Consider the following 25,285-nt stretch of genomic DNA (forward strand, 5'->3'; position numbering starts at 1 on the left):
CTGGAAGTGAGATCCTTTGAGCACTTTAAGAGAGAAAAGTTTACAATTACATTTCTGTTCAGCTCTTCTTGTTGAAAGTAAGTTATGATGCATTAATGTTGCAATAATTAAAGTACATAATGCTTAAATATAACTTAGATTTTACCCAGTTGCGTGCATTTGTCCTGTTGATGGTGAAGTCTATGATATGATAGAGCAATAGTGTAATAATTAAATTAGACATAAGGTGCACTGTCCCGAAACTAACATTTTAGTCAGTGTTATGAACATCTTGCAAGACTTACCCTCCTCTGAGAAAGAGGCCTTTTCAATTCAGCATTTTCTCTTTTCAACTCTTTTTCAACTCTGAAACCCCCCCCCCAAAAGTGGTACATTATACCGGTAGCATTATGTTATAAACCAAAGTACACTGAGAAAAGGAACCAGTAATGATATCAACCTATAACACTGTTCAGTGACATCCTTAAGACGCTTCTCCAATTCCACATTTTTGCGTTTGTAGTACTCCGTAACTCTCTCCTTCTGTCTGCGTTGAAACTGTGCAATCTGTAAGTTATAGTGGACACGGTTAATGGGGACAATAATTCAGGGCTCCAGAATTATGTGACAGTGACACAGGTCTTTGTTAAGACAAGAAGTTTGAATGAGAATCTGTCATTCTACTCAGTGGTTTTCAACCGTTTTCATATCAAGGTCCATTATTTATTCTGCATTTGAGCAACGGACGACCATCTGATGAGATTTAACCTTGCAGATCCAAAACAGAATATATTGTTATCGTTGGATAAGATTTTGCCCACAATTCCATGCTGTATTGGTGTGGTACCATTAGGAGAGAGATACTGTAACAGGCAAACGTTTAAAAAAAAACTTCGTAATGCAGATGTTTAACAATACTGTAACTCCTGAGAGCATGAAATGAAACCAAATGGACCTGTACGGATCCATTTGGTTTAATTGTACACTCTCAAGAGTTGAAGATCTACAACTACAAGGGTCCATTGACCATTATGGTTGAGAACCACTGCTCTAATTGTCGATAGTTCAACTGACTGGGCCTTTGAGAGGGGAAATGGTAGTGCAGCGAGTGTTGCGTAGTAGAACCCTGGATGGTACTATAGTGATCGATCTGCACCTGTGCTAGGTGCTCCAGACGTGACTGAATGAGCTTCACAGGGTCCTCGAAAAACACCTTCTCCTGTGGCTTCATCTAGAAGAGTGAGTGAATAGTGTATCATAAGGAAGATTTTCAACTGGCAGCACTTAAATGTACAATGCGTTCAGATATTAATAAATATACCAACATCGTCTGTGATGGGCAGGTAACTGCAACTGGCTCGGCATATGTTGCACTGTTCTGAAGGATAACAGGAAATCACCATATCAGACACCATAGCTTTCTTTTGGTTTTTTATTTTTGACCATATCTCTGCTGTCCGGAAGAAACCACCTAACTCCAAAGGGCGAAGGGCTTTTTAATACTTTTCATTGATTCAATATATTTTTAACCAACACACAGACGTAAAGGGTATTCAATAGTACTGATTTATGGAGAAAAAAGATGGCTAAATGGGTGGAGTTAGCTGGTTTGGCAGACAGTTTGAGGATCCAATGGAGTTAGGCGGTTTTCAATATCATTGGGAAAACAAAATCAAAAACCTCAAAAATGGAGTTAGATGGTTTCTTCCGTACAGCAACGATACCAAGCAGACTACATTCGGGCATGCATGTCAGGAAGGAGGAAATAATATAGCTCTCATACATACTAGGGTTGATGCATCCGTCACAGAAGATGTGACCGCAGCTGGACACAGAGAACTTGGGCCCACTCCTCCTGAAGCAGCGGTTACAGTGGAACCACTCCATGATTCCAGGGTGCTGACTTCTTCCTGATCTGGAGTAATTATTATTATTTTAGCATACCCACACACACCACACAGTAAGTAAAGTTACTTTACTTTTTCTTTGACCATGGCATGTGGCCATAGTAGCCTGCCTGGTAGCATATCCTAAAGAAACTCACTAAATTGCATTCCAACCTCGATGCAGTGTTGCCTCGTCTACTCTAAATCTAGGAAGACAAGTAAAGACCCACCTCTTGACGTAGACGACGCTGAATTTGAAGGGTAGTATAATAGTTCCCGCTTCACAGTCTTGACAGGTGACGGAGTGTCGGTCAGGACAATAATGAACAAATGAAAAGTGCGCGCGCCGGTTCAGGACAGGTCAGACCCAGAGCCTTACGACGATGAGGCGGGGGCAGAAACTGCGCGCGAGCGCTGCTCATGCAGCCTGGAGAGAAGTTGGAGTTTGAATTTGAAATACTGTGTGGTTTTCAACGAGGGCGGCGCAAATATCAGCAATTTTTAGCCCATGTGTGCAGTACAAACCTGAGTAGTACATGGCTCTGAGCCTCTGGTAGGATCTAACCATAGAGTATATATACTCTAAGGATCTAAACTAGCAAAAATTGACATGATATGTTGCCTATACTCTAAGGATGTTGCACACACTTGTACAGTAGGTGGCGGTATGCACCTTTACGTTGGTTGCGATCCGCCAAAAAACTCAGAGAAGAAGAAGTAGTTTGGTCTCAGCAGCTGCAGCAGTAGCTCAACATGGCTACAGTACTCCCCATCAGACCTCCTCCTCCTTGCGACTCTAGTAATCCCGCAACTCCAGGAGCACAATCCATAAAGGTATTAAACATGGCTGGCAACGAGTACACGGTGTGTGTTTATGATGATGAAGCTGTGTACATTCTTGTGCTGTATAATGAGGCGTTATCTAACGGCTAGCTCGTTAATGAATGGCACGTTAGCTGCAGCAGTTAGCAGCATCTCCCTCTTTGTTCTCCTAATGCTGATGAGTGCATTGATTAAAGTGAATACATTATTAATGATTAATAAACACTAATCCGTTTGGCATAACTTGTAATGCTAGTAATAGGCCTTTTCTAGTGCTAAACAAGATGTACGTCTCCATCCATGCGTATGGCTGCAGCTACTGTAGCTGTAAGCTGGGTTGATTTGGATAACGTTTTAGTGAGTTTTGTTTGACCCAAGGATGTGGAATTGCAGTTAATTCTCTTAAAGTTTTTTATTATACAACTATTCATTCTAATGTTTTGCATTATGGGAGTTGTCAATCATAACGGCAAACATTGTCATTTGGTGCTCTGTTTATTATAGACAATGTGTGTATTGGAGTCAGATCATAAGAAGTTAACAATAATAGTCAAATCTCGCTATGTTGCAGACTCCTTACCCTCCTTCAAAACAGCCATAAAAGAGCACCTATATTATATGCAATTTGTAACTTGTCCCTGTATAAAGTCTATCAAGACGTCCCCCATCCCAAACAGTTTACTGTGCATACGTTTTTTTGTGTGTCACTGTGTTACTGTTGATGTATGTTATTGTATGTCTTTGTATAGGCTATAATTGTCTGTCTTTATAGGTCTCAATGAATTGAAATGGAGTCAGGACCACAGTGGAAACAAGCCTTAGCCCTTATATTAGGGATTTCCGTGTTACCCTTTTCAGCAACATAATCGTACCACTGTACTATTTGTAAACAGTTAGAGTATTCAATCAATACATTGTCATTCTTATTCTAATGTTGATGTCTTCTACAGGAAGATGTGATTGAGGAAGTGTCCAACGATGGAAGCCAGCTTCCTAAGAGGAGGAGAATGGGTTCTGGGGACAGCTCCAGGAGTTGTGACACATCCAGCATGCAGGATCCTGGGTGGGTCAGCTTAACCTTTCCATTTCGGATTCATGAACCGGTCGGGAGCGGATGATATCGCTACTTCATGTTGTAGTATTGTTTTGTAGTCATCAATCTTCCGGAACTTCCTTTTCCCTCAAACCGATTGTTCTCAATAAAAGCTACAGGTTATTCTTCCGGTTTGAGGGAAAAGGAAGTTCCGTTTGATTGTTCCTGCCTGATGACTACAAAACAAAACAATACTACAACATGACGTAACGATATCATCCGTTCCAGACCAGTTCACACGGCACTTTTGGAACAGAGACCAGGCTTTCCTCCGAGGTGGAAAGCCTGAAAGAATATATATTCAAAGATTTGCGACATTTTCACGAATAGGTTAACCCAGTGGTTCCCAAACTGTGGTGCGTACACCCCTTGTGGTGCGCAAGTGCCTTCTAGGGGGTGCGCGACATGAAAAGGTAATTGGTGGTAATGGTTTTATATTAAATGTATTGATATATGGCAGAATATAGCCTATGCTGCATATATATGCCATATGTGCATGTGGATAAATAGGAAATATGTCTCTATATAGCTTATGCAATTTATATTTCCATGTGGGGGGTGCGTCGGCTAGATCGGGAGGTAACGGGGTGCATGGCCATTGGCCAAAAAGGTTTGGGAACCGCTGGGTTAACCCATTAAGACCTATAGAGGCCGATTCTACAAATGCCTTCTAAATCAGTAGTTCCCACACTTGAGTGCCGCACTGTGAGCTTGTATATCTGCTATTTCTGCTAATAGCCAATGCAAAAATCTAAAATGACACAGATTCTTAACCAGTTTTTCAGCAAAATACATTTGCGTAAAAAAAGATAGCACTTGTGCGAACTTGGGTGGTGCAACTATACTTGTATTATAGTTCCTGTGTGTGTGTGTGTGTGTGTGTGAGAGAGACTGCTCAACGTGACTGGCCCAGTGGCAGGGGTCTCAGAGTGAATGACCCCAATGATCTGCAGGGTTCAATATGTCATGCTACAAGCCATTTCGTGCTCCAAACATACAGACCTTCTCACAAAGCCCTTTATTGCGAGCGCTTAGCACTGCTCAAAAAATCATTTAAAACCAAGTACAGTTTTTCATTTCATGAAAAGAGATCCTTGTACTTTTGTATACAGCAGTGGTTCTCAGACTTTTAATCTCAAGGACCCCCATCTTGGTATGCAAAATGTCAAGGGCGGCGGAGGGCCCACATAACTCTTGAGAGTGTACAGAAGGAACCAAATGAACTCTTAAATGTTGGCTCACTGGAAACAAACACACACTAGTGGGTCTTAAAGTGACCTTGAGTGGGTTCCCAATGGCCCATATGGGTGTGTAACTCAGAGTTTACAAATGGACCGCCATTTGTACACTCTCAGAGTTAAAAATTCACAATAGCAGCACCCTGACTGTGTTTGACCAGAAAGGAACAGAATATCAGTGGTAACACCTGTGAAGTAGGGAAGGGGCCCAAGTTCTTTTCAAAATTGCCTGTGTGCATATAGCCCATCGCCTCTTTTTTTGCTTGCTGTTTATAAGCCCTCTTTCATTGTGGGTGGTTTATTTATTACAATCCTTGTTGCCTGTCTGTCTTTACCTTTCCCAGTCCCACATATTTCCCAGCGGAGAACCTGACAGAGTACAAATGGCCTGCAGACGACACAGGAGAGTACTACATGCTGCAGGAACAGGTCAGCGAGTACCTCGGAGTCACCTCTTTCAAGAGGAAATATCCCGGTAAGGCTGGAGTTAAAATATAACCCTTCATGAGTCAAGAACCACAACTTTGACAAAGGTTAAAGATGTTTATTGAATGCAAAAGAATGGATGAGGGGAAGGGGCGTAGGATCCGGGAGGGTTGCTAACCCAGGAGTTTTTGGGGAGGAGGCTGTTCACATCGTTGGCACAGCTTCGTGGACTGGACCCCAGCAGGAACCTGAGAAGTAGGAGAGGGAGAGAGAGAGAAAAGAGTTTTGTTTGGATTGTTTTGTTCCACTTTAGCCATGTAAATGTCTGTTTTCTTATGCCAATAAGGCTCCTTTGAATAGAAATTTAAAGAGGGGAGCAGGGGAAAGAGCTACTATGGAGGTGAATGGGGTGGAGGTGGGATGAATGCGGCTTGTGTGCGGCACAGCGAGACGGGTGGAGCATAGATGCTTCTGGGTGATTTGGCAAGGTTTAAGTAATGCCCGTGATTTGGGCGTAGGGCGGGATAAAGGTGTAGTTCTCCTACCCCTGAACATCTGTTGTCCCAACTCAATTTAAAGCACTGAATGTCTGATCCCTTTCCCGGCAACATTAGCCACTTCCTCTTGGGGAATCCTGAAGTGTTCCAAGGCCAGTGTGGAGATAATGAGAAGGTACACTACAAATGGAACAATTTTATAAATCTTTGGGACACCAATCTACACTGTGAAGTTCTAAGTGTTAATTTAACTGGTGCAAATAAAACTCCTACGGGTCCATTTGGTTCCATTTGTACACCCTCACAAGTAGCAGAACTGTAAAGGGTCCATTTGCACCCTTGGTGGTCGCCAAAGTGCCAAACCTGACAAAGAAAAAGCAAAACCAAAAAAGATCAGTCCCCAACAATCTATAAATGGACACAAACTTGATAACTTCACTAAGAGCCAGGACAAATTAAACAATCCTAAGCACACACACACACACACACACGCGCACACGCACACAGACTCCAGTCATTAGTAATCATTTTCTATTCCACCATTTGTAGACTTGGAGAGGAGAGATCTGTCCCACAAGGAAAAGCTGCATCTACGAGAACAAAATGTCATCACTGAGACACAGTGCACTTTGGGTAGGAAGCATTTTAACAGTGTCATACCATTTTGATCAAGTACAGTGAGTTATTGTGAGACTCTTATTACTTAAAGTCAAACCTATATCTAAAACCATAAAACATACTGACTATTTGTATATGACTGAGGAACTTGATGAATAAAAATTAACACTTAACATTTTTGTTCGTTACCTTGATGTAATACATGATGTGTGGGTGAATGTTCCTTTCCAGGTCTGACAGCCCTGCGGAGTGACGAAGTGATCGATTTGATGATAAGGGAGTATCCCCCCAAACATTCAGAGTACTCTGTCATTCTGCAGGAAAGAGAGAGACAGCGGATAGCCAAAGAGTATTCTGTAAGTATATATGCGTTAACAGGGAAACGGCAATTGAAAATGAGACTAACATGCAAAATTGTAAATGAAGCCCTGCCCTCCATGACCTCAGTACCGGTGAGCAACTCCCTCAGCCACAACACCAGAGGGAGCGTGAATAATGATCTGGTAAATTCTCCTTCCACAGCACTGCCACTCAGGTGTGGAATGCCCCCCACCCCACCCATAATTTATTTCTATTCCAACCTGTGCATAGTTATCATGTTTTTGGAGGAGCTGGAGGAGCTCTTCATTGCTGTCCTTTTGGACCAATGTGTCAGACTGTGTGAGAAAACACGGGGCCGGGCTGAATTATATATTTTTAAATATTTGTCGATGGCCGGCAATCACCACCCCAGCCGGGGTGGTGATTGCCGGAATGAACATTTTGTATTGAGCATCTTTACTTTCTACTACATTGCCTCGTACCATTTGTCTGATTCCTCCATAACCACTTGTGAATTAAAACACTAGAGTAGTTTCTGAAGTCTTTTGTCTTCCTGTTCTTCCCACCCAGCAAATGCAGCAGCAGAACCCTCAGAAAGTAGAGGCCAGTAAAGTTCCGGAGTACATCAAGAAGGCAGCTAAGAAGGCGGCAGAGTTCAACAGTAACTTCAACAGGGAGAGAATGGAGGAGAGGAGGGCTTACTTTGACCTCCAGACACACGTAGGTCCTAGTAACTACATTCTACAACCCAAAAAGAGGGTTGAGTTTGAGTGTGCAACTTTGAGATTGGGAATAGAGTTAACACTGGTGAAATTGTGTAGAACTTGTGACATCTTAATCAATAGGTAATATTTTAGTTTTTGCCTTTGCAATGTTTTTGCATAATCTTAACAGCAATGACATGTTAATATGCTAAAGTTGTTGACAATGGGGTTTAGTCACAGCCACAATTAATTGAATGAGTGGTTCAGTGAATCAGGCCACTTTTAGACGGCAACGGTCTCCAGAGAAAATGGCAGAGTCCACGTTATCATTTTTGAGTGGTGCAACCACTCCTACAACCAGCAATGTCCGTGTTCACCTATGTATGTATTAATGAGCACGAGTATGACTGAGTACCAGTAGGGGCGCTGTTTGCCAGAAACACAGAGAGAGAGAGATAGTATTAGTGCTGCAATGTTGCCTGCTAATGAGAGAGAGAGAGGAGAGGAGGGACGACGACAATGCAACAATGAATGAAAACGCTGCAGTGTGCACGTCAGGTGGCTAGGTGGCGGTGATGGACTGCCAGATAGACCAGGCAAGCATGTACATTCTAGTACACTTCCATTCTACTTCCTATCACAAAAGTTTGTTTACATCATGGTTTACATTCACCTTCACTAGTCGCTACATTTGTATTCATAGGACGAGCGGGGCTCATTCTCGGAACTCCAAATATGGCTTACGGCTCTGCATCAATGTAATAAACATAAACATTGTGAGCCCACGTGAGCCATGGTGTCACACGCTTTGCGGATTCACCGTTTAGCCCGTTTACATGGAAGGAGTTTTCACTTTGTTGCTTTTTCAACCCCCGAAAACGTCAATGTCGTCCAGACAGACCCTGCAAACGATACTTTATTTAGTTTTCTATGGACACAGTGAGTGATGTCATGGCTCCATGCAATGCTTGTTTTGTTACCACGGCGCTCTGACTTCTCTGGTGCAATATCCTCTTAGATCAATGCCATTTATAAAGGTAATGGGTCGCACACAGTGCCAAGAGTGAGGTTTATTTTTCTTTACTTTAACAAGCACATGTAACGCCAACACTTGGCATATCAGCCAACAGCCATGATAGACCCAGTACAAAAATATATTTAAATGTTTTGGTTCACCAGTTAAATAATAAAGCACCAGCTTAACTATTCACAGAAGGAAACAAACCCCAAAGGTGGAGTGTTTTGAGAATGAATGCATTTGCTTTCCCTAGATCATCCAAGTACCACAGGGCAGGTTCAAGGTGCTAGCTCCGGAGTTGACCAAGACGGGGCCCTACCCTGTATCTCTCATACCAGGACAGTTCCAAGACTATTACAAGAGGTACATTGTCTTAAACAATCCTATTATATCCTGTTTCGTGTGGAAGGCTGCATCTTCCATCTCTCGTAGAAGATCAGAGAGGGTGAGAATCACCTACCTACTGTCAAGCCATATTGTTACTGGAATAAAACAACTAGTTTTGCAACACAACTTTATTGTCGGCACGCCGCCAGACCCAACACAACAACTGACTCCTGTATAACAACATCCGGTCATATCCGTTTTGTATCCACCGGTCTTCCCTTAAAGTCACAGTGCATCACATAACACATACACTCACTGGAAGTAGTAAGCAGGGAACAACATTAACTTAACAATATATCCCATTTAGGAGTGAGGCTGACTCTAAACAACGCCTTCTAAATACTGACCTAAGTTTTCTGAAAAATGTATTCAAAATTTACAAATATCTTATGCTGCTATATACTGTACATAGCAACAAGAACCCCAAAAGGGCTTCCCGTCCTGAGTGGTAAAAACACCAAAAATGCGTTCCCGTCCTGAATGGGATATATCACTATGACTTGACAGTATCTCTAGGCCAGAAAACACAATTTCATGCCCATAATAATAATGGGCAAGATGTAAACCTTGAAATGCTATTTGCAGCAATACATTAAAAAAAAATCGAGCATAGGTTCCCCTGGCAGTGAGAATGAGTAGTTGATGCAGGTGTTGTGTATCACAGGTACTCTCCTGATGAGCTCCGTTACCTGCCGTTGAACACGGCTCTGTTTGAGCCTCCTCTGGACCCAGAGCTTCCCGCGTTGGACTCGGAACCCGACTCGGATGATGCAGAGGACGGCAAGGACGACAAAAAGCCCAAGAATTCATCTGTAAGACGTCACTACTACTATTGCTGCTATTACTAGTACTGTAGCAGTTATAATCTCCCAATCCCCCTGCTTTAGTACAGTTTCAATGCAATCTAGGGCTACAACTAGGGATGCACCGATGTGGAAATTCTTGGCCAATACCGATACTGATACCGATATATGTTTGTTTAGTTATATGTCGTTTTTATTTCCCCCTTTTGTGCCAGGGAAACAAATACATCTTCAATACAATGAATTAATGTTCAGAATGCTTGGTAGGCTGCAGATAACAACACACCAACCTAGCCAACGGAAAATGTAAGCTTTTCAATAACAGATAATATCGGCTACCGCCATCGGTTAACACCCCGAACGCCCGGGGGTATTTAGGACCATTAAATCAGAGCGCCCAGCGATTTGCAGCAACAGAGCACATTTCAAGAGCACCAGGTGCCATCTTGGATGTAGCTGAAGTAGATAGATGTAGCCAAAACACCACGAGGCGATCGACAACAACGGGAGGTATGATTAATTCTAACGCGATTAGTGACGGGACCACGATGGCCCGTCAAAAACATAATCTTTGATTATTATTGGATGGATTGATTTAGATCAAGAGTTATTCACGTTTTAACATCCACTAAAATGGGGGGGAACATTTTGAATGACGTCCCAACCGGAAATGACATTGAATGTTGCCCAACAGGCGCTCCCAGCCTGTGGAGTGATGCGCTCGGTTTTGATATCAAATTGATATTATCAATAAAGTCCGTCCTGAGCGTCGAGCGTTACTATTTGATAGGATGGAGACCTCCGTTTATGACACTCAGGGTGTTTATGTCAGTTTTATTTGCAGATACCGATATTGACCGATAACTGAAATATCGGCCAATACCGATATGTGGCCGATACATGCATCCCTTAACCTGACGCTGCCAGATCCAAGAAGTTTGCTACACAAATTTGTTTCACAGCTTATTGGGATCTGGGATCGCGGAAGCAAATTCGATGACGGGGCTGTTCCTTTTTTTCAAGATACTTGGTAGATGATTGGATGGGACCGTCTGTCTATCACCGTGTGGGCGTGCAAACACAACCAATCATATTGACGTGTCTATATAGCTTCACATCCGGTTTCGCACATATCCCGCCCTTAGCTCAGTGCTGTGTTGGGGAACATGGTTACCCAATACCGCCCTCATCTGGCAGCGTCAGGTTATGCATCCCTAGCTACGACTATTGTCTTAGAGATTATTCTATCAATAGTGTTAATGTTTTTTTTTTCTTCTAACAATGATTGGCTGCCTCGTCTCTAGGCTGCCTCTAAGCCAATGGGAGACTTGCCCATAAAACCCATATTCTGAACAAGAATGACTCCTCTTTCTTGTTTTATTGTGTCAGAAAAACTAAGTAGAAATTTACCTCAGTAAAACTTGACGTAATAAAAAGGTCTTGGTGTAACCACCTATGCACCTCCCCCCCACACACACACACTCTCTCTCCAGGACAGTTCTTCGGGCAACACGACAGATGTGGAAAGCCAGGAGGCAGCAGCTGGTGGACAGGGCCACAACAAGTCCAAAGCCAAGGACAGGTCAAACTCTGCGGGCAAGGATGGCGGTACCCCACGCCATACAGCAGCGTCCAACAAATCAGCAGCCACCACCCCGGGGTACAAGGTAGAGGAAAAACCCACCTGAACTCTCCTGTCCTCCAACAGCAGCAGCACTTTTCTACCCCCTCCCTCCCCTCCACTCCTCTTTCTACTTCTACTAGTACTACTCCCTTATTCCAAACCCACCCCCCCACTACCTTTATTCACCCCGTTCCCCGGTTTCTACAGTTCAACAGCACTTTCACCTTGGAGAGCCTGGTCTTCACACGCACACACGCACGCGCACACACACACGCACGCACACACACACACACACACACACACACACACACACTGGGTCTTCAGTCAGTGTTTTCATGGTTGCAACTTGGTTGTTTTGTTTCTGTTCTTCATATCAGACTGTGAGCAATAAGAACATTTGAAAGGAATGGGTTCACTATTTTTCTTTCGTCTTCGCTGCACTTTTTTCTAGTTTTGCCTGAAGACATTATTGAAGTTCTAAATTTGTACTTTTCCCCCCCCTTTTGAATGTCTTAATATACCTCTTGTCTGCCCCCACTTGTCTAAAAGATACTTCTAAGACAAGTAAGCAGACGGTTTCGGCTGCTAGTTTCATTATTATAATTTTCCTTCTTTTTTAGAGTATATAACTTTTTATTCTGAAACAGATATTCTGCGCTACATGCATTTTATAGAGAAGAAGTAGTTCACCCAAGAATGAAAATTGTGTCTTCTACCACTCTCCCTCATTCCAGTGGAAAGACATATGTCCACAAAACAGTCATGGATATTGCTGCTCGCAAAACTACTGTATGTAAAGGCTTTATTTAGCACCTTTAGAGCTCTAAAAAGAGCAAGACACCATATTATTCTTCGTAGAAGAGACATGTATGTAGTGCAAATCTATTTAGTTAAAATCTCTGTTCCAAATTAATTTGCTACATAAATGAATAATGGTGCGCTAAATAATGGTGGCGAAATACAGGTTGTTTCCACTCGGTTCCATCGTTTTCGCTTTATTTATGCTGAAAGAGTAATCATAATCAGGGCTGTACATAATTATTTTGGGCTAGTTCTCAAAGGAGCACCTTTACATGCAAGTTGGTGCGCACGGGGGGGGCGGGGGATACGGACGTTTGCCACAATGTTATGCTGCCCACACAGGCTGATGCAAAGATGCTCGCAGACAGTGTAGCTGTAGGCTAGTCGTTAAGCAGCAGGAGGACGTTTGTTAGCAGCTCAACTACTGAAACCAAAACAAACGTCCAACACACATAAAAGTAATTACTCACCTACTGCTGCAGGTTCCATGTTTAAGTAATCCCAGTGTTGTTCAAGATGCATGGTTTTCTTTTCATCTTGTAAATAATTATGGTCGCGTGGTTTAGCGACTACCAGGAGCACGTAACTTTGGGAAAGTGTTATAGTAGCTTGTTTTCAACTGAAACAGACTTTTTGACATTTTGACGACGCATGCGCACTGGCGCACCGGTTGTGATCATAATGGTTATTATTTTTTATTTTATTATCTACATGCCGAGAGGCTGAGATTATACATTGTTGTAGGTCCCGTCCTGAATGGGTTAAAAGGTTCTGTGAGTGCTGGTATTCTCTTTTAGAGATTTATTGTAAAGTTATTTTCCAGACGTTCACCCGGTAAGAAAGTTCAGTATTGTTGGAAGCAATTGGAGTTGTTGGAGCAGCCTTGCTGTAGAATAGATTGTTGCATTGGCAGTGAGTCAGAGTTGTTGTTTTTAATTTAGTTTTTTTTTAAACATTTATCCAGGGGAGGTTGGCTGAACATGAGTACTCTGAATTGAATTGAATTGACAAATGTGCTCTTCTAACCTGCCTGGCCTGACCTGGCTGCTGTGTACTGTAGAGGGACTCTGTGCCCAATTTGCATTGGCAGTGCAGCAGTAGGTAGAGAGAGATGGAATTCTCGCCCATTTTGCATTGGCAGTGAATCGATGGGTAGAGGGACTCCTCGTCCACTGCATTGGCAGTGAATCGATGGGTAGAGGGACTCCTCGTACACTGCATTGGCAGTGAATCGATGGGTAGAGGGACTCCTCGTCCACTTTGCATTGGCACTTTGGCAGTGAATCGATTGGTAGAGGGACTGCTCGTCCAATTTGCATTGGCACTTTGGCAGTGAATCGATTGGTAGAGGGACTGCTCGTCCAATTTGCATTGGCAGTGAATCGATGGGTAGAGGGACTGCTCGTCCAATTTGCATTGGCAGTGAATCGATGGGTAGAGGGACTGCTCGTCCAATTTGCATTGGCAGTGAATCGATGGGTAGAGGGACTGCTCGTCCATATTTGCATTGGCAGTGAATCGATGGGTAGAGGGACTGCTCGTCCATATTTGCATTGGCACGCAGTGAATCGATGGGTAGAGGGACTTCTCGTCCATATTTGCATTGGCAGTGAATCGATGGGTAGAGGGACTGCTCGTCCAATTTGCATTGGCAGTGAATCGATGGGTAGAGGGACTTCTCGTCCACTTTGCATTGGCACGCAGTGAATCCATGGGTAGAGGGACTCCTCGTCCAATTTGCATTGGCAGTAAATCGATGGGTAGAGGGACTCCTCGTCCAATTTGCATTGGCAGTCAATGGGTAGAGAGGCTTAATTCATAAACCAGCAAGGTGGAATAAAGCTGCACTCCAAACTAAAAGATGCCAGACTGGCTCAGATGCAATTTCTCATGTTATTGAGAACGTCTGCCACAGCAGATTAAAAAGTAATACTGGGGATATAGGACCCTCTTAAAGCCAACATTTGATCATCCCCAGCTGTGTCAATGAATTACACAGCATCACAGTTAGGCCTAAAAAAAGAAAACGTTGGTTTCCGGTTGCCGACCGACTCTATTAAATATGCGCGGCCCATATTCTTTTATTGGCATTATTGGCACAAAAAAAAAGCTCAGAATACGACCGAGTCAAGACCAAAAAGGTCTTTGATCATTAAAATTCTCTTTGATGAGACCATCGGGACAAGCAACCTCATCCTACGTTATAAAAAATAAAATCCACGTAGGAACCACTATCGTTTGTAACAACACTGTCAACACAGCGCTCTGTGCGCCGCCATGTTGCTCAGCTCTGACCGCGGAGCGGAGCGCAGCCTCTAGACTAGAGCTGTTTAAAGACAGAGAGTGACGACAATGGACTGATCAATGACGCATGCAGCCCCACGAATAAGCAGTGAACGGAGATGTCGCAACTCTCTCAACTAAACCGCGCTGCCTCCGACAGAAATATTTAGGGGAACATGTTTTAACGTGACATGCAGACCCGGTTCAATGGGAAACACAAACACACATTGAATAACACACGCCGATATTGTTGTGTTTCTGTTGCGTGTGTGTTGTGGTGCCACTGCCACCGCAAATTCCTTGCTACCCATCCTTCCCACGAAAAAATAAAATAAAATAAATTCCCTACCTACTCAGCCCAAAAATTACAGCCAATCGGAAACCAAAGTTATTTTTTTTAGGCCTTAGAAGTTAAATAGCAGTTCACAATATAAACAGTACAAAAATCACAGATGTAGAAGTCACAGACATATTTTTTTATACATTGCATTATATATTTAAGGGCATAAGGTCTACTCTAGTTCACAGAGAGAGGCAGAGATTGTTTTCGTCCCTGCCTGTCTGTCTATTTCTAGTTTTTTGGTCGTCATATGTGGACGAGCAAATCAGTATTTATGTCCTACACAAAGATTGCGAGACATGGCCAAAGCATTTTTGTGGGTCCCCAGCCAAAAACATTGAGAATCCCTGCTCTAAAGGACTGGCTACTGTTGGTTTCAGTTGTTTTGGAGAAAATTCCCTCCAGTGTCCCAGTCCCTAGGGAGGTCCTTGATGCACGTCTCACTGGAAGGAGACCCCCGGGTAGCCAGATAACTATTCCACAATCTCCGAATGCTATATAGAGTCTGGAACTACACCTCCCGAAATCCGAGTAAGGAAGCTGCCATTTCCGTTCACTCATTTTAAAATATCTTTACATTTTATTTTTGTATTTCCTTTCCTGCTAAGCAACAAGCTATATATGCTTAGATAATTTATATATATATTAGGATTAATGTGCGTGACTGTAAAGACAAAACGGAAGTGGGGAGGAGGCTCATGATGGAGCTTCCGTTGCTCCAGACTGTATGACGGAAGCATTTGGAAATTGCGAAGCGATAGGCAACAGTCTGGCAATGCGAGACTACTCTGGAGAGGAAAGTCTGGAGCTCTCTGGTGGAGCTGTTGCCCCAGCGACCCGACTATGGAGAAGCGGTTGAAGATTGATGGATGGATAGATGGAGAAAATTGGTAGATGTTTTGCTAGCAATGTCCTTGAGTGTTTTGTGGGCAAATAAATTATATCTGTATTTTCACTGGCACGAGTGGGTATAGACAATAATTATATAATTTACATTCTAGGGTGAACTATTCTTTTAAAAATAATAGATGTTGGCAACACTAAAGTTTGAGAGTTTATAACAAAAATGTGTTGCAAGTGGGAAATTTGCATAAGCTCTAATGTTTTACGTGTAAATCCGTATGTGTTTGTTGTTTTTATGTTAGTGATGTACTTTGCTCTCTTCTAACTTAATCAGACAGTTTGATATTGGCCCCACTTGTCCTTATTAGTTGCCTAGAATAGATGAGGACACAGTCAGCGACCCTATTCACACTGGCTCACATGAGTTCAGCTGCAACTAGCATGTTAGTTTCGTGTTTTTGTGTTATTTATCTCTTAATAACACTTTGTTTAGCACGGCTCTATGAATGATTTTGTTACGGGAGTGATTACAAAATCGGTCTTTGACAGATTTTAGGCAACAGTATTTTCAAATTTCATTTTAGCTCCTTATGTCCTTAAAAGCTAATACACCATCCCAATAGGCCCTGTGCACAAAATCGAAAGGCCCCACCCCCCCCATGTCTGTTAATCTACACTGCCACAAAATTCTACCGTGGCATTATCACCCCACTTTAGTTTTCCTTTGTGTACATTGGACCCACAGAAGTTCAGTTCAGCTCAACTCTGTGGTGTGAACAGGGTCCATTTCTCGTCTGCTAGTTCAGCTTTATTTTATAGTTTGACTTTTTCTCTGAGTCACTTATCTAGAGGTTGGCTGAGACATGGAGACCTTGCCCACTATACTTGTAGATACCGACAGCTCAGACACCAACCTGATGTCCTAATATTGATCGTATCAGATTGGTTTCACTTGCAAGTTATTAATCAAAAGTCACAAAAATTGGCCAGTAGCAACTGGCAAAATAGCAGCACATTTAACCAATGGTTACATTCATGTACCTAGAGTATATCTATGGTGTTGTTCAAATATTATTCATAAAATGTACTTTTGTTTGGACAGCTCATGTAGGAAACGTGGCCTGTTTGTCAGAAGCTGTACTATATTTGCAAACTGCCAAAGCTAAATATACCTTAGGTTCAGCTTTATGCGTTTTGATGGAATTTTGAGTCCTAAAACATGAAATGTATTTATTTGTGTGCAGATGCATGGTGTGACATTATTTAGATTATGTCAGCTTCCTTATATTGAATTTATATGGTAAATATTTTATTATCATTATCACTGTTACCTTTGTCATTAATGTTGTAGGATATACGCTTCTTTGGTTCCCCACATATTATTTTATTGTATCTTCAATTTCAAACATTTTGAATTTGACAGCCATGGTTTTCATCAGGTGTCACCAGTTCTATACACATGGCATGCAGTGCTAGCGAGGTGGTGAGATAATTGGCATCGCTACAAATCTCTCTTTGTTACCCTAAATAAGGCTATCAATCAATTTGTTAAATGTTACCAGTCTGCTGACACGAGACGTCTAAAAGTCTAAGCTGATATATCTAATGTGGTCAAGCCTAAGGTCAGAAAAACACAAAACCTTTTAGAATTGTCTCGTCTCCACGATCTAAAGACATGTAGGTAGATTATGAACTGTGGTTGACTGAACTCTTCTGGTGTGTTTTTCCAACGTAGTCTGCCTCTTTGTACATATCTATGGATAGCTTTAAACCTTCTTGCAACATTATGCATCCCCAGTTAAATTATACCCTATACCAGCTCCAGCTGGTATTATTTCATGCATGTACTCTTTCTTGCATTTTGCAGAATTCACATTCAATTGAAATTCAAAAGTAATTTGCCCCCTTACCTGAAACAAGTTCAAGTCCAATGAATCACTCATTTTGGTCATACTGTAAGTGGTTGGGGAATTCTGTTTGCCTACCAGTCTGTTTACATCATGTACTCGCATGATCAACCATTTGATACAGATTGATCTTTGATCGTTTTTTGGAATATATTAATCATGTGAATGGCTCTTCACTGAGTTGAAGAAAGCAGGTGTTGAATACATCCTAAATTCGAAATGGCATACATCAATTTAAGAGCAGAAATGAAAGTGAGTGGTTCAAAGAGCTGTATCTGAGTGAATCCCTCCCCTGCTTCTTTCTTTCTTAGTTTAACTCTGTCTTTATTCCTATGACTAAACCTGGTGCTTTATTAACTCATACCTTTGTCTTTGGCCTTCTGTCTAATATGCTTCCTTCCATTTTAATGAAGGATGCTTCACATCTCGTCACAGAGCTTATCGAAATCGGAATAAATAATTCGCTCAAATAAATGTAGGGTAGCGGGCAAATATTTTAATGTTGGACTACTATATTTCAAAAGTATTTTAGGACCACCACACCAGTACATATACAGACATGTGACAAATGAAAGGAAAAACAACACGGTGTCAATGCATCAGGCCTCCATGAACCACCAGAACAGCTTCAGTGAGTGCACCTTGGTATAGATTCTATGGAACTCTTCTAGGGAATAACTAAAGTTATTCCCTCATTTGGTGCGTTTTTGTGATGGTGGTGGAGAATGCCGCCGTACACGTCGGTCCAAAATCAGCCCGATTATAGGATAATGTTCAAATAGGATGAGATCTGGTGAGGTGAGTGCGAAGGCCATAGCATATGATTCACAGCATTTTCATACTCATCCTGGAATAGACCACCCCCATCAGGGTAGAAATGCTAATCAGGTGATCACCAATGACATGGACCAATGATTTGCAATGACCCTGCAAAGACGCAAACTGCCACAAAGATCCCACCGTTTTCCCCATTTATTCTTTTGGTTTTCCTCCAATTTGTCACTTTGCTGTATATTGCTTGCAAGGTTATTTAACATATTTATTTCAAATTCATTACTTTCATAGCTTTTTATCATCTGCAGTTTGCCCGTACAGCATGACTGTACACAGGGGGTTTACAGTCCAAATGAAAACCGGAAATTTCAGATTGTATACTAGCATTGGCGGTAAAAGCAAAGTCAGTGAATATTCTGTTGATCTGTGGCTACCAGTATAGTTTTAGTCTATAGAATGTCCCACAGTAGACGTGTGATGTCCTGATTTGAATATCCCTCCCCTCTGTTCCATTTGGAATTTCTTCTCTGGACAGTCTTGTGGTCTAACCTGATGATTTTTTGTTTTTAGATTGTCCTTATTTAGACACCACATTTGAAGAGTTGCAATAAAAGTTTCAAACCCATAGAGTGGAGAGAGAAGTGGTGATTTTCTCTTCTTTACTTAGTCAACGAACATTTGGTGGTCAGTTAGCCTTGATCAAGTTTGACATGAGCAATAATGACTGAAATGACGGGTGTGTTTATAATTTGGTAATCTGAATGGGCTGTTTGCAAATTAACATTCTTCTTTCTTCATTCACCTTTCTTGGCACCTTCTAGCCGTAGCCAGACCTACTGCGCGGACGTTTTCTGCTGTCTTCCGGGTTTTTAGACAGCTGGTGGATGGAAAAGAAGCTCCACCCATGTGGCTGAATGCCGCGATGGCCAGATTCCCGGAAACGCTTGCCCCCGTGGCAGTCAGCCGCGTGGGTGGAGCTTCTTTTCCATCCACCAGCTGTCTAAAAACCCAGAAAAGACGCTGGCCGACGTCCGCGGCTGTCGGCTCAGGTCTGGAAATGATGTCTCAAAGTGTTCAGAACACACTGGGATCTCTGTCAAAGGAGTCTGTGTAGTATACTTTTAGGTGTTACAAGATTAACGAGAATGAAGCAAATTAACTGGCAAAACTTTCTGGCCAGCTAGTCACAGCTGTTCCATGACCGTTCAAATTTGTAATATCCATTATTATTTATATATCCATTATCTGACAAACATTTTAAAATTTACGTATTTTAAGACCATTGTCTTTTCTAAATGGAGCATCAGATTGCCTTTATGAACACACCCACATGTGTTTGTGTTGCTGTAAGGTGTCAGATCAGCTTTGTCTCAAACAAGGCACATTTTGTTTGCATGTAAATCAAGAGACAAACTGCCTTGCATGTATACATATGTACATTTGTTTCTCCCTTGGTATCTGCATCTGTGTTTGGGCACAATTGTACAAGGGGTATGAAATGTTTTATCTGTTTTTTTTTGTTTTTTTATATTAAGTATTGAAAATGTGCACAGTAAATCCTTACTGTTAATTTAACTGAAGACTGAATGGAAGCAAATCGACCCTTATGGGTCCATTTGGTTCCATTTGTTATTTTGCCTATGACTACAGTAACAGTACACAGGTCACCTTTATGATTTCATTTGGTTTTATAGCATTATTCTGCCCTTGCAGCCTAAGGTCATTCCCAATGCTATATGTGGCATTTGCCAGAAGGGTAAAGAGTCCAACAAGAAAGGAAAGCCAGAGACTCTCATTCACTGCTCCCAATGTGATAACAGTGGTAAGTTAAATTTATTATTTTAAAGGATAATTCCTTTTTTATGAGTTATTCATAGGGTTCTTTGACCCAACAGTTATCTGAGAATCAGGTTAAATTGCAGGTTGTGGTTTGGCTTTTTTATTATTATACAATGAGTTGATTTGCCCCTAGGCCTTTTACTCCTTGAGTATAAGTAACATCACAGACAGCCACCCCTGGCTGTCTGTGGTGTTATGACTACTAGTCAAACCATTAATAGAATTTTCACCTTACACTAGGGCTGGGTGCAATAACCGCAATACCGCCATACCGCCGGTATGTAACGCATACCGCGGTATCGGGTTCATTACCGCGGTTAAAAAAAAAAAAAAAAGGGTTTTTTTTTTTTTTTTTTTTAATGAAATGATTTTTTTTTTTTTTTATGAAATGAAAAGTGTATCATAATAAACAGTGACGCTCAGTCAGTCTAATCATGCCAGCAACACAACAACACCAGAGGGAGTTAAAAAAAACATGTGCAACCCAGATTCGGCACAAACAAGGATTGATTGATTGATTGATTAAAATATTTATTAACAGTTTGCAGAATTACACTACATTTCAAGCACAACTCAATACAAAGACTGTTAACTGTGAGTGGACACTTGTTTACAAGAGGGTCCACCTAAATTAATTTCACTCCTATGCCACAAAAATGTGGAACGCCCCACCAACTGTCATTAAGATGTAAATCCCTTGACTCCACCCACCCCTTTCCCCCCCTCACTGTATACGTTTTCCCCCTTTTTACCTCCTTTATGATGATTTCCTGTTTTTGGCTTTATAGAAGTGCATAGTGTACAAAATGATATGATGAATTGAAAATGGTGGACCCTCTTGTAAACAAGTGTAATGCTTTATGGCAGGGGTATTCAATTAGATTAGGCCTCCTATGTGACACAGACCGAGTAGAAAGAAACGTGCCATTTTATCATGACTATTAGTGAGGACCTATTATATGAAGATAGGTTCAAAAGTGGTCCTTTAATGATTACCGTCATTATGGTAATCTCACAATTAATATCACACACACCATACCAGTAACTTTAATTAGCCCTCTTATTATTCCCCCCCCCCGCAAAAAAAAAAAAAAAAAAAAAAACGTTTTTTTTTTTTTTTTTTTTTTTTTTGGGGGGGGGGGGGCGGTAATAACCGCCATACCGGCGGTATGGGGGGCGGCAATAACCGCGGTAATAAAAATCCCATACCGCCCCAGCCCTACCTTACACTAACATCTAGTCAGTGGAACCCAGTGGGTACTGCCACAGTAGCAGCCTTGTTGATGTTAATAGTGCTCTTTCTGCTTTCAAGGGCTTGCTAAGACAGGTGCTTGTTGCCCTATTTAGACGTGTGTGTGTGTGTGTGTGTGTGTGTGTGTGTGTGTGTGTGTGTGTGTGTGTGTGTGTGTGTGTGTGTGTGTGTGTGTGTGTAAATTGTGTGGTGGCAGAGGGAGGAAAGGTGTGCAATACATGACTTCAGCTAGAATGGAAGCAGGGAAGTTGTGTGATTAGTTGGAAATCAGTCACACTGCATGACTGCAGGATAAATGCCCAGCCTTGCTTGGAAAATGAAACCGTAAACACAATGTATTCCTTTAATGACTTCTCTCTATCTATTTTATGTGTGTGTGTGTGTGTGCGTTTGCGTGCGTGTGCGTGCACGTGGTATGGTATATGTTTGTCTGTGTGAGAGACTGCCTCCGTCTTTGCCTTTATGTGTATGGCTTTCTCTGTGGGTGTGTGCATCATTGATTTGTCTACTTGTGCATGTGTGTGCATCCAACCTATAGGGCATCCATCTTGCCTGGACATGAGTGAGGAGCTGATGTGTGTGATCAAGACCTACCGTTGGCAGTGTATGGAGTGTAAAACCTGCAGTGTGTGCCAGCAGCCACATCACGAGGACGAAATGATGTTCTGTGACAAGTGTGATCGAGGATTCCACACATTCTGTGTCGGCGTGGATGCTATACCCATGGGTGAGTTGACTCTATGCACAATTATTAGGGAGTGGACACTTAAGCCCTGTTTTATTTCATAAAACAGTACACACACACAGACACACACACACACTTAGTCCTACTACTTTTACTCCCTTACTCCATCCACCCAACTCCAGGGATAGTTATGAGTCCATTAGTGAACATACTCAACTTTTGTCAACCACTGCCAGGAATGGCATTCACTTTTTTTTGTTGAACTTTGCTTGTGTATTCTGTCCGTCATGACGGATTTGTTCCAGCTTGGCAATGCAAAGCATCTCGTTGAGACATCTCTTGAAAATGTGAATAAGTTGGAGACTTCCAATTTGTCGGTATACATTTATTTGCAGCAACAATAGTACCATACCTGCCTTTAAGGGCCACTTCACCCCTTTTGCAACCAGAGCTTATTTTTATTATGTTTAGGACACAAGAAACACTTTCTTGGGGTTTGTATGTGTGTAATATGTTTTTTTAGATAATTTAATTATGAAGCCATGTTCGTCACCATTCAGTATTTTAGCTGTGACGTGAGCGCCCCCTCCTGAGATACTTCCGGGTCCTACTTTTGTGTCGCTTTTGTGTCCCCATGGAGTTATACTGTGACGCTCCGTCGGACTAAATCTGAGACGAAAACAACCACGAAAGTCTCATTTTACCGCTTTCCTCGCAACAACAAAGCTGCGCTGCTCTCCAAAATCTGGCTGTGACAGGCCGTCTGCCCCACATGGAATACTATCGCCATTTTATTTTATTGTGTCAACTAAATCCTCATTAATGCAAACTAGATTCAACATACTCAAGCCTGCACACATTCTAAATATACCCCCGAAATATTTTACAGAGCAAATGGACTGTTGCCACCTTCAATAATAATGATAATAATAGTCTTTATTGTCTCCACATCATATATTTTTGTTGTCATGGACACTTATACAAAACATTAATAATTCTACTCGAGTTGGAAGCATTAAGACCCATTTTAACCCTCTATGGCTTCCTTTCTGAAAAATAACGTCAATTTAAAAAGATTCACACGTTTAGATATTCTATTTACAATGAGATGCGGACGGGAGCTGGTGCCACTTGGACCCGGACGTAACATAGCACTACAAAATGACGTCGGACTTAAATACTGAATAGTCTCACTTCCTTCCTGGACTACAAAGTCACACCTCCATGCAGCCTCACCGCTCTCCACATGAATTCGCCAATCCAGTCAAACACACAGACTTCATTATTTTTCTGGCCATAGGGTGCAAATTTCAAATTGTGCTACTGTTATCTACTACAAATACTATTAACATTGAGTGACTGCTGTTTCTTCCCTTTTAAGCATCTGTTTTCTGTGGGAAGGAAGGGCCCCTTGTCTCATCAGAGAAACCAAATATTTCTAAACGGCGATCTGTCTGAATATTCCAGTTGTCTGGAGAGCCAATTAAATATATTTCCCCAGAAATTGGTTATTACTGGACAGTGCCAGAATAGATGTTTGCCTGTGATATTTTTATGGTTATTGTGCTCCATTCTTCACTCACACTGTCAAATGTTTTCCCTTAGGTCTCTGGATGTGTGAGCTATGTGAGAAAGACTTCACCACACCCAAGAAGAAAGGAGCAAAGAAGCCCAAATCAGCTCAGAAATAATACACTGCAACCGAGACCTGTTTCTCCCTAAAGGCTTGTGTACACACATGTACTGTACATATAGTATAAACGTATTTGTATAAATTGGCTTTAAGGCGCAGCACACAAAATGTTGATCAAATGTAGATCCAGATTATAAAAGAAATGCAGACTGAAGCTGTACACGTACAGATTCCTACGGAAAGAAGATCAGGTTGAAATGTTTACCTAAATTTTTAAATGGGTTTTCTTGGGACATGAATTGTAAGGGTGCATATATTTTTCAAGCTTAGACCATCATTTTGGGAGCATATATTTTTGAACGGTAGCGAAAACAACCACCCAACAACATAAGCTATATTCCATTAGAGATGAAATATATTTTTCTACATGGAAAACAGGAAATATTGTTTGTAATTCTTTTCCCGTATTAAATAAATTGTAAAACTGAAAATGTCTTGTATTTGGCACACCTGCACAGCTCTCACTCGGGCACGTGCGGGGAGGGGGGGGGGGGGGGTGGTATCGTGAAAGTGGCGGTATTCAGAAAAGCTTAACCGAGGGTTCCGAAAGGGTCTAATACACTCTCTGCCTTAGATTGTGACCAGGTTTTTCTCTTCGTGAATGAGTAAAGCTTGGACCAAGGCTACCTTTGCCCCCCAATTATTTTTATTATGGCCTGCCCAACATCTTTGGCCCTTATCAATATTATATACTTTAATGTTTACATGCTAATGAAAATGTAGGCCTTTTGCTTATTTTTCTGTCCAATGACATGGACCAAGTTACTGTGGAACATCTTGCTCCATTAGCAGAAGATATTTCTGGTGTGAAATGGCACGGGACATGTGGCAAGGGACTCTCACAAAAAGAACCGTGCTGCGTGCCCTTTTCTGGGGGTTTGGCACCTACCCCCTCAGTGCTATAGTATGCTATAGGTCCACCGTCCAACAATACATTTTCATTCATATATTTCTGACTCCATGTATTTTATCTTCTGTTATATCCTGTGTATCCGTTTGATACTGGGAGTTAGTTTCAGCAAATTAACAAGACCCCTGGTTTTTGCTACGGTGTCACCTAGAGTAGGCAGTGCCATTCATTTTTCATGATGGGCAGTTTCGTCCTAATCATCTTTTAAGAAAACCCAAAAGTGACATGGGTTATAGTTGACTTTGTATTTTTATTTCAAGTTTTATTTAACAAGGCAGGGTGGTTAAAACCTTAATTAAACAGAATTTATTAAGACATTTATTAGATTTAAATTTATTAGAAAGTGCATTACAAGCCAGTTAAATTGAGTCTGGTCCTACTATCAGTGGCCAGCTCTACCTGCCTTAAGGCTTGACTACTAGAAAGATTGTTTCCCTTTACTGGCATTATGTTCTTGCTTAATGATTTCTATGTTTTTCTTGTTGATATTGTGAAATGAAATCTATGCACTCACAGACAGTGCTGTAGTAGGCCACTATGAA

At 41.7% G+C, this 25,285-nt stretch overlaps 2 protein-coding genes across 2 annotated transcripts; one reads left to right on the forward strand and one right to left on the reverse strand.

The window, feature by feature from the left end:
* Positions 1-141: 141 nt before the first annotated feature.
* LOC310854667 (E3 ubiquitin-protein ligase RNF212B-like) lies at positions 142-2,154 on the reverse strand (the record flags this gene model as incomplete). Its single annotated transcript, XM_083759342.1, has 7 exons — positions 2,110-2,154; positions 1,767-1,885; positions 1,305-1,357; positions 1,136-1,210; positions 440-546; positions 285-345; positions 142-180 (listed from the first exon to the last, which is right to left on the reverse strand). Exons 2-7 carry the CDS (start codon positions 1,864-1,866, stop codon positions 142-144), a joined length of 435 nt encoding a protein of 144 aa, XP_083615468.1. The 5' UTR covers positions 1,867-1,885; positions 2,110-2,154.
* A 464-nt stretch (positions 2,155-2,618) lies between these two features.
* Positions 2,619-24,227, forward strand: phf10 (PHD finger protein 10; the record flags this gene model as incomplete). Its single annotated transcript, XM_083759565.1, has 12 exons — positions 2,619-2,699; positions 3,638-3,750; positions 5,363-5,493; positions 6,491-6,574; positions 6,791-6,915; positions 7,451-7,600; positions 8,856-8,965; positions 9,654-9,801; positions 11,286-11,459; positions 20,078-20,186; positions 21,994-22,182; positions 23,746-24,227. 12 exons carry the CDS (start codon positions 2,619-2,621, stop codon positions 23,829-23,831), a joined length of 1,500 nt encoding a protein of 499 aa, XP_083615691.1. The 3' UTR covers positions 23,832-24,227.
* Between the last annotated feature and the right edge of the window lie 1,058 nt (positions 24,228-25,285).

Source organism: Protomyctophum parallelum (genome assembly GCF_964188405.1).
Source record: "Protomyctophum parallelum genome assembly, chromosome: 2".
Taxonomy (NCBI): Eukaryota; Metazoa; Chordata; class Actinopteri; order Myctophiformes; family Myctophidae; genus Protomyctophum; species Protomyctophum parallelum.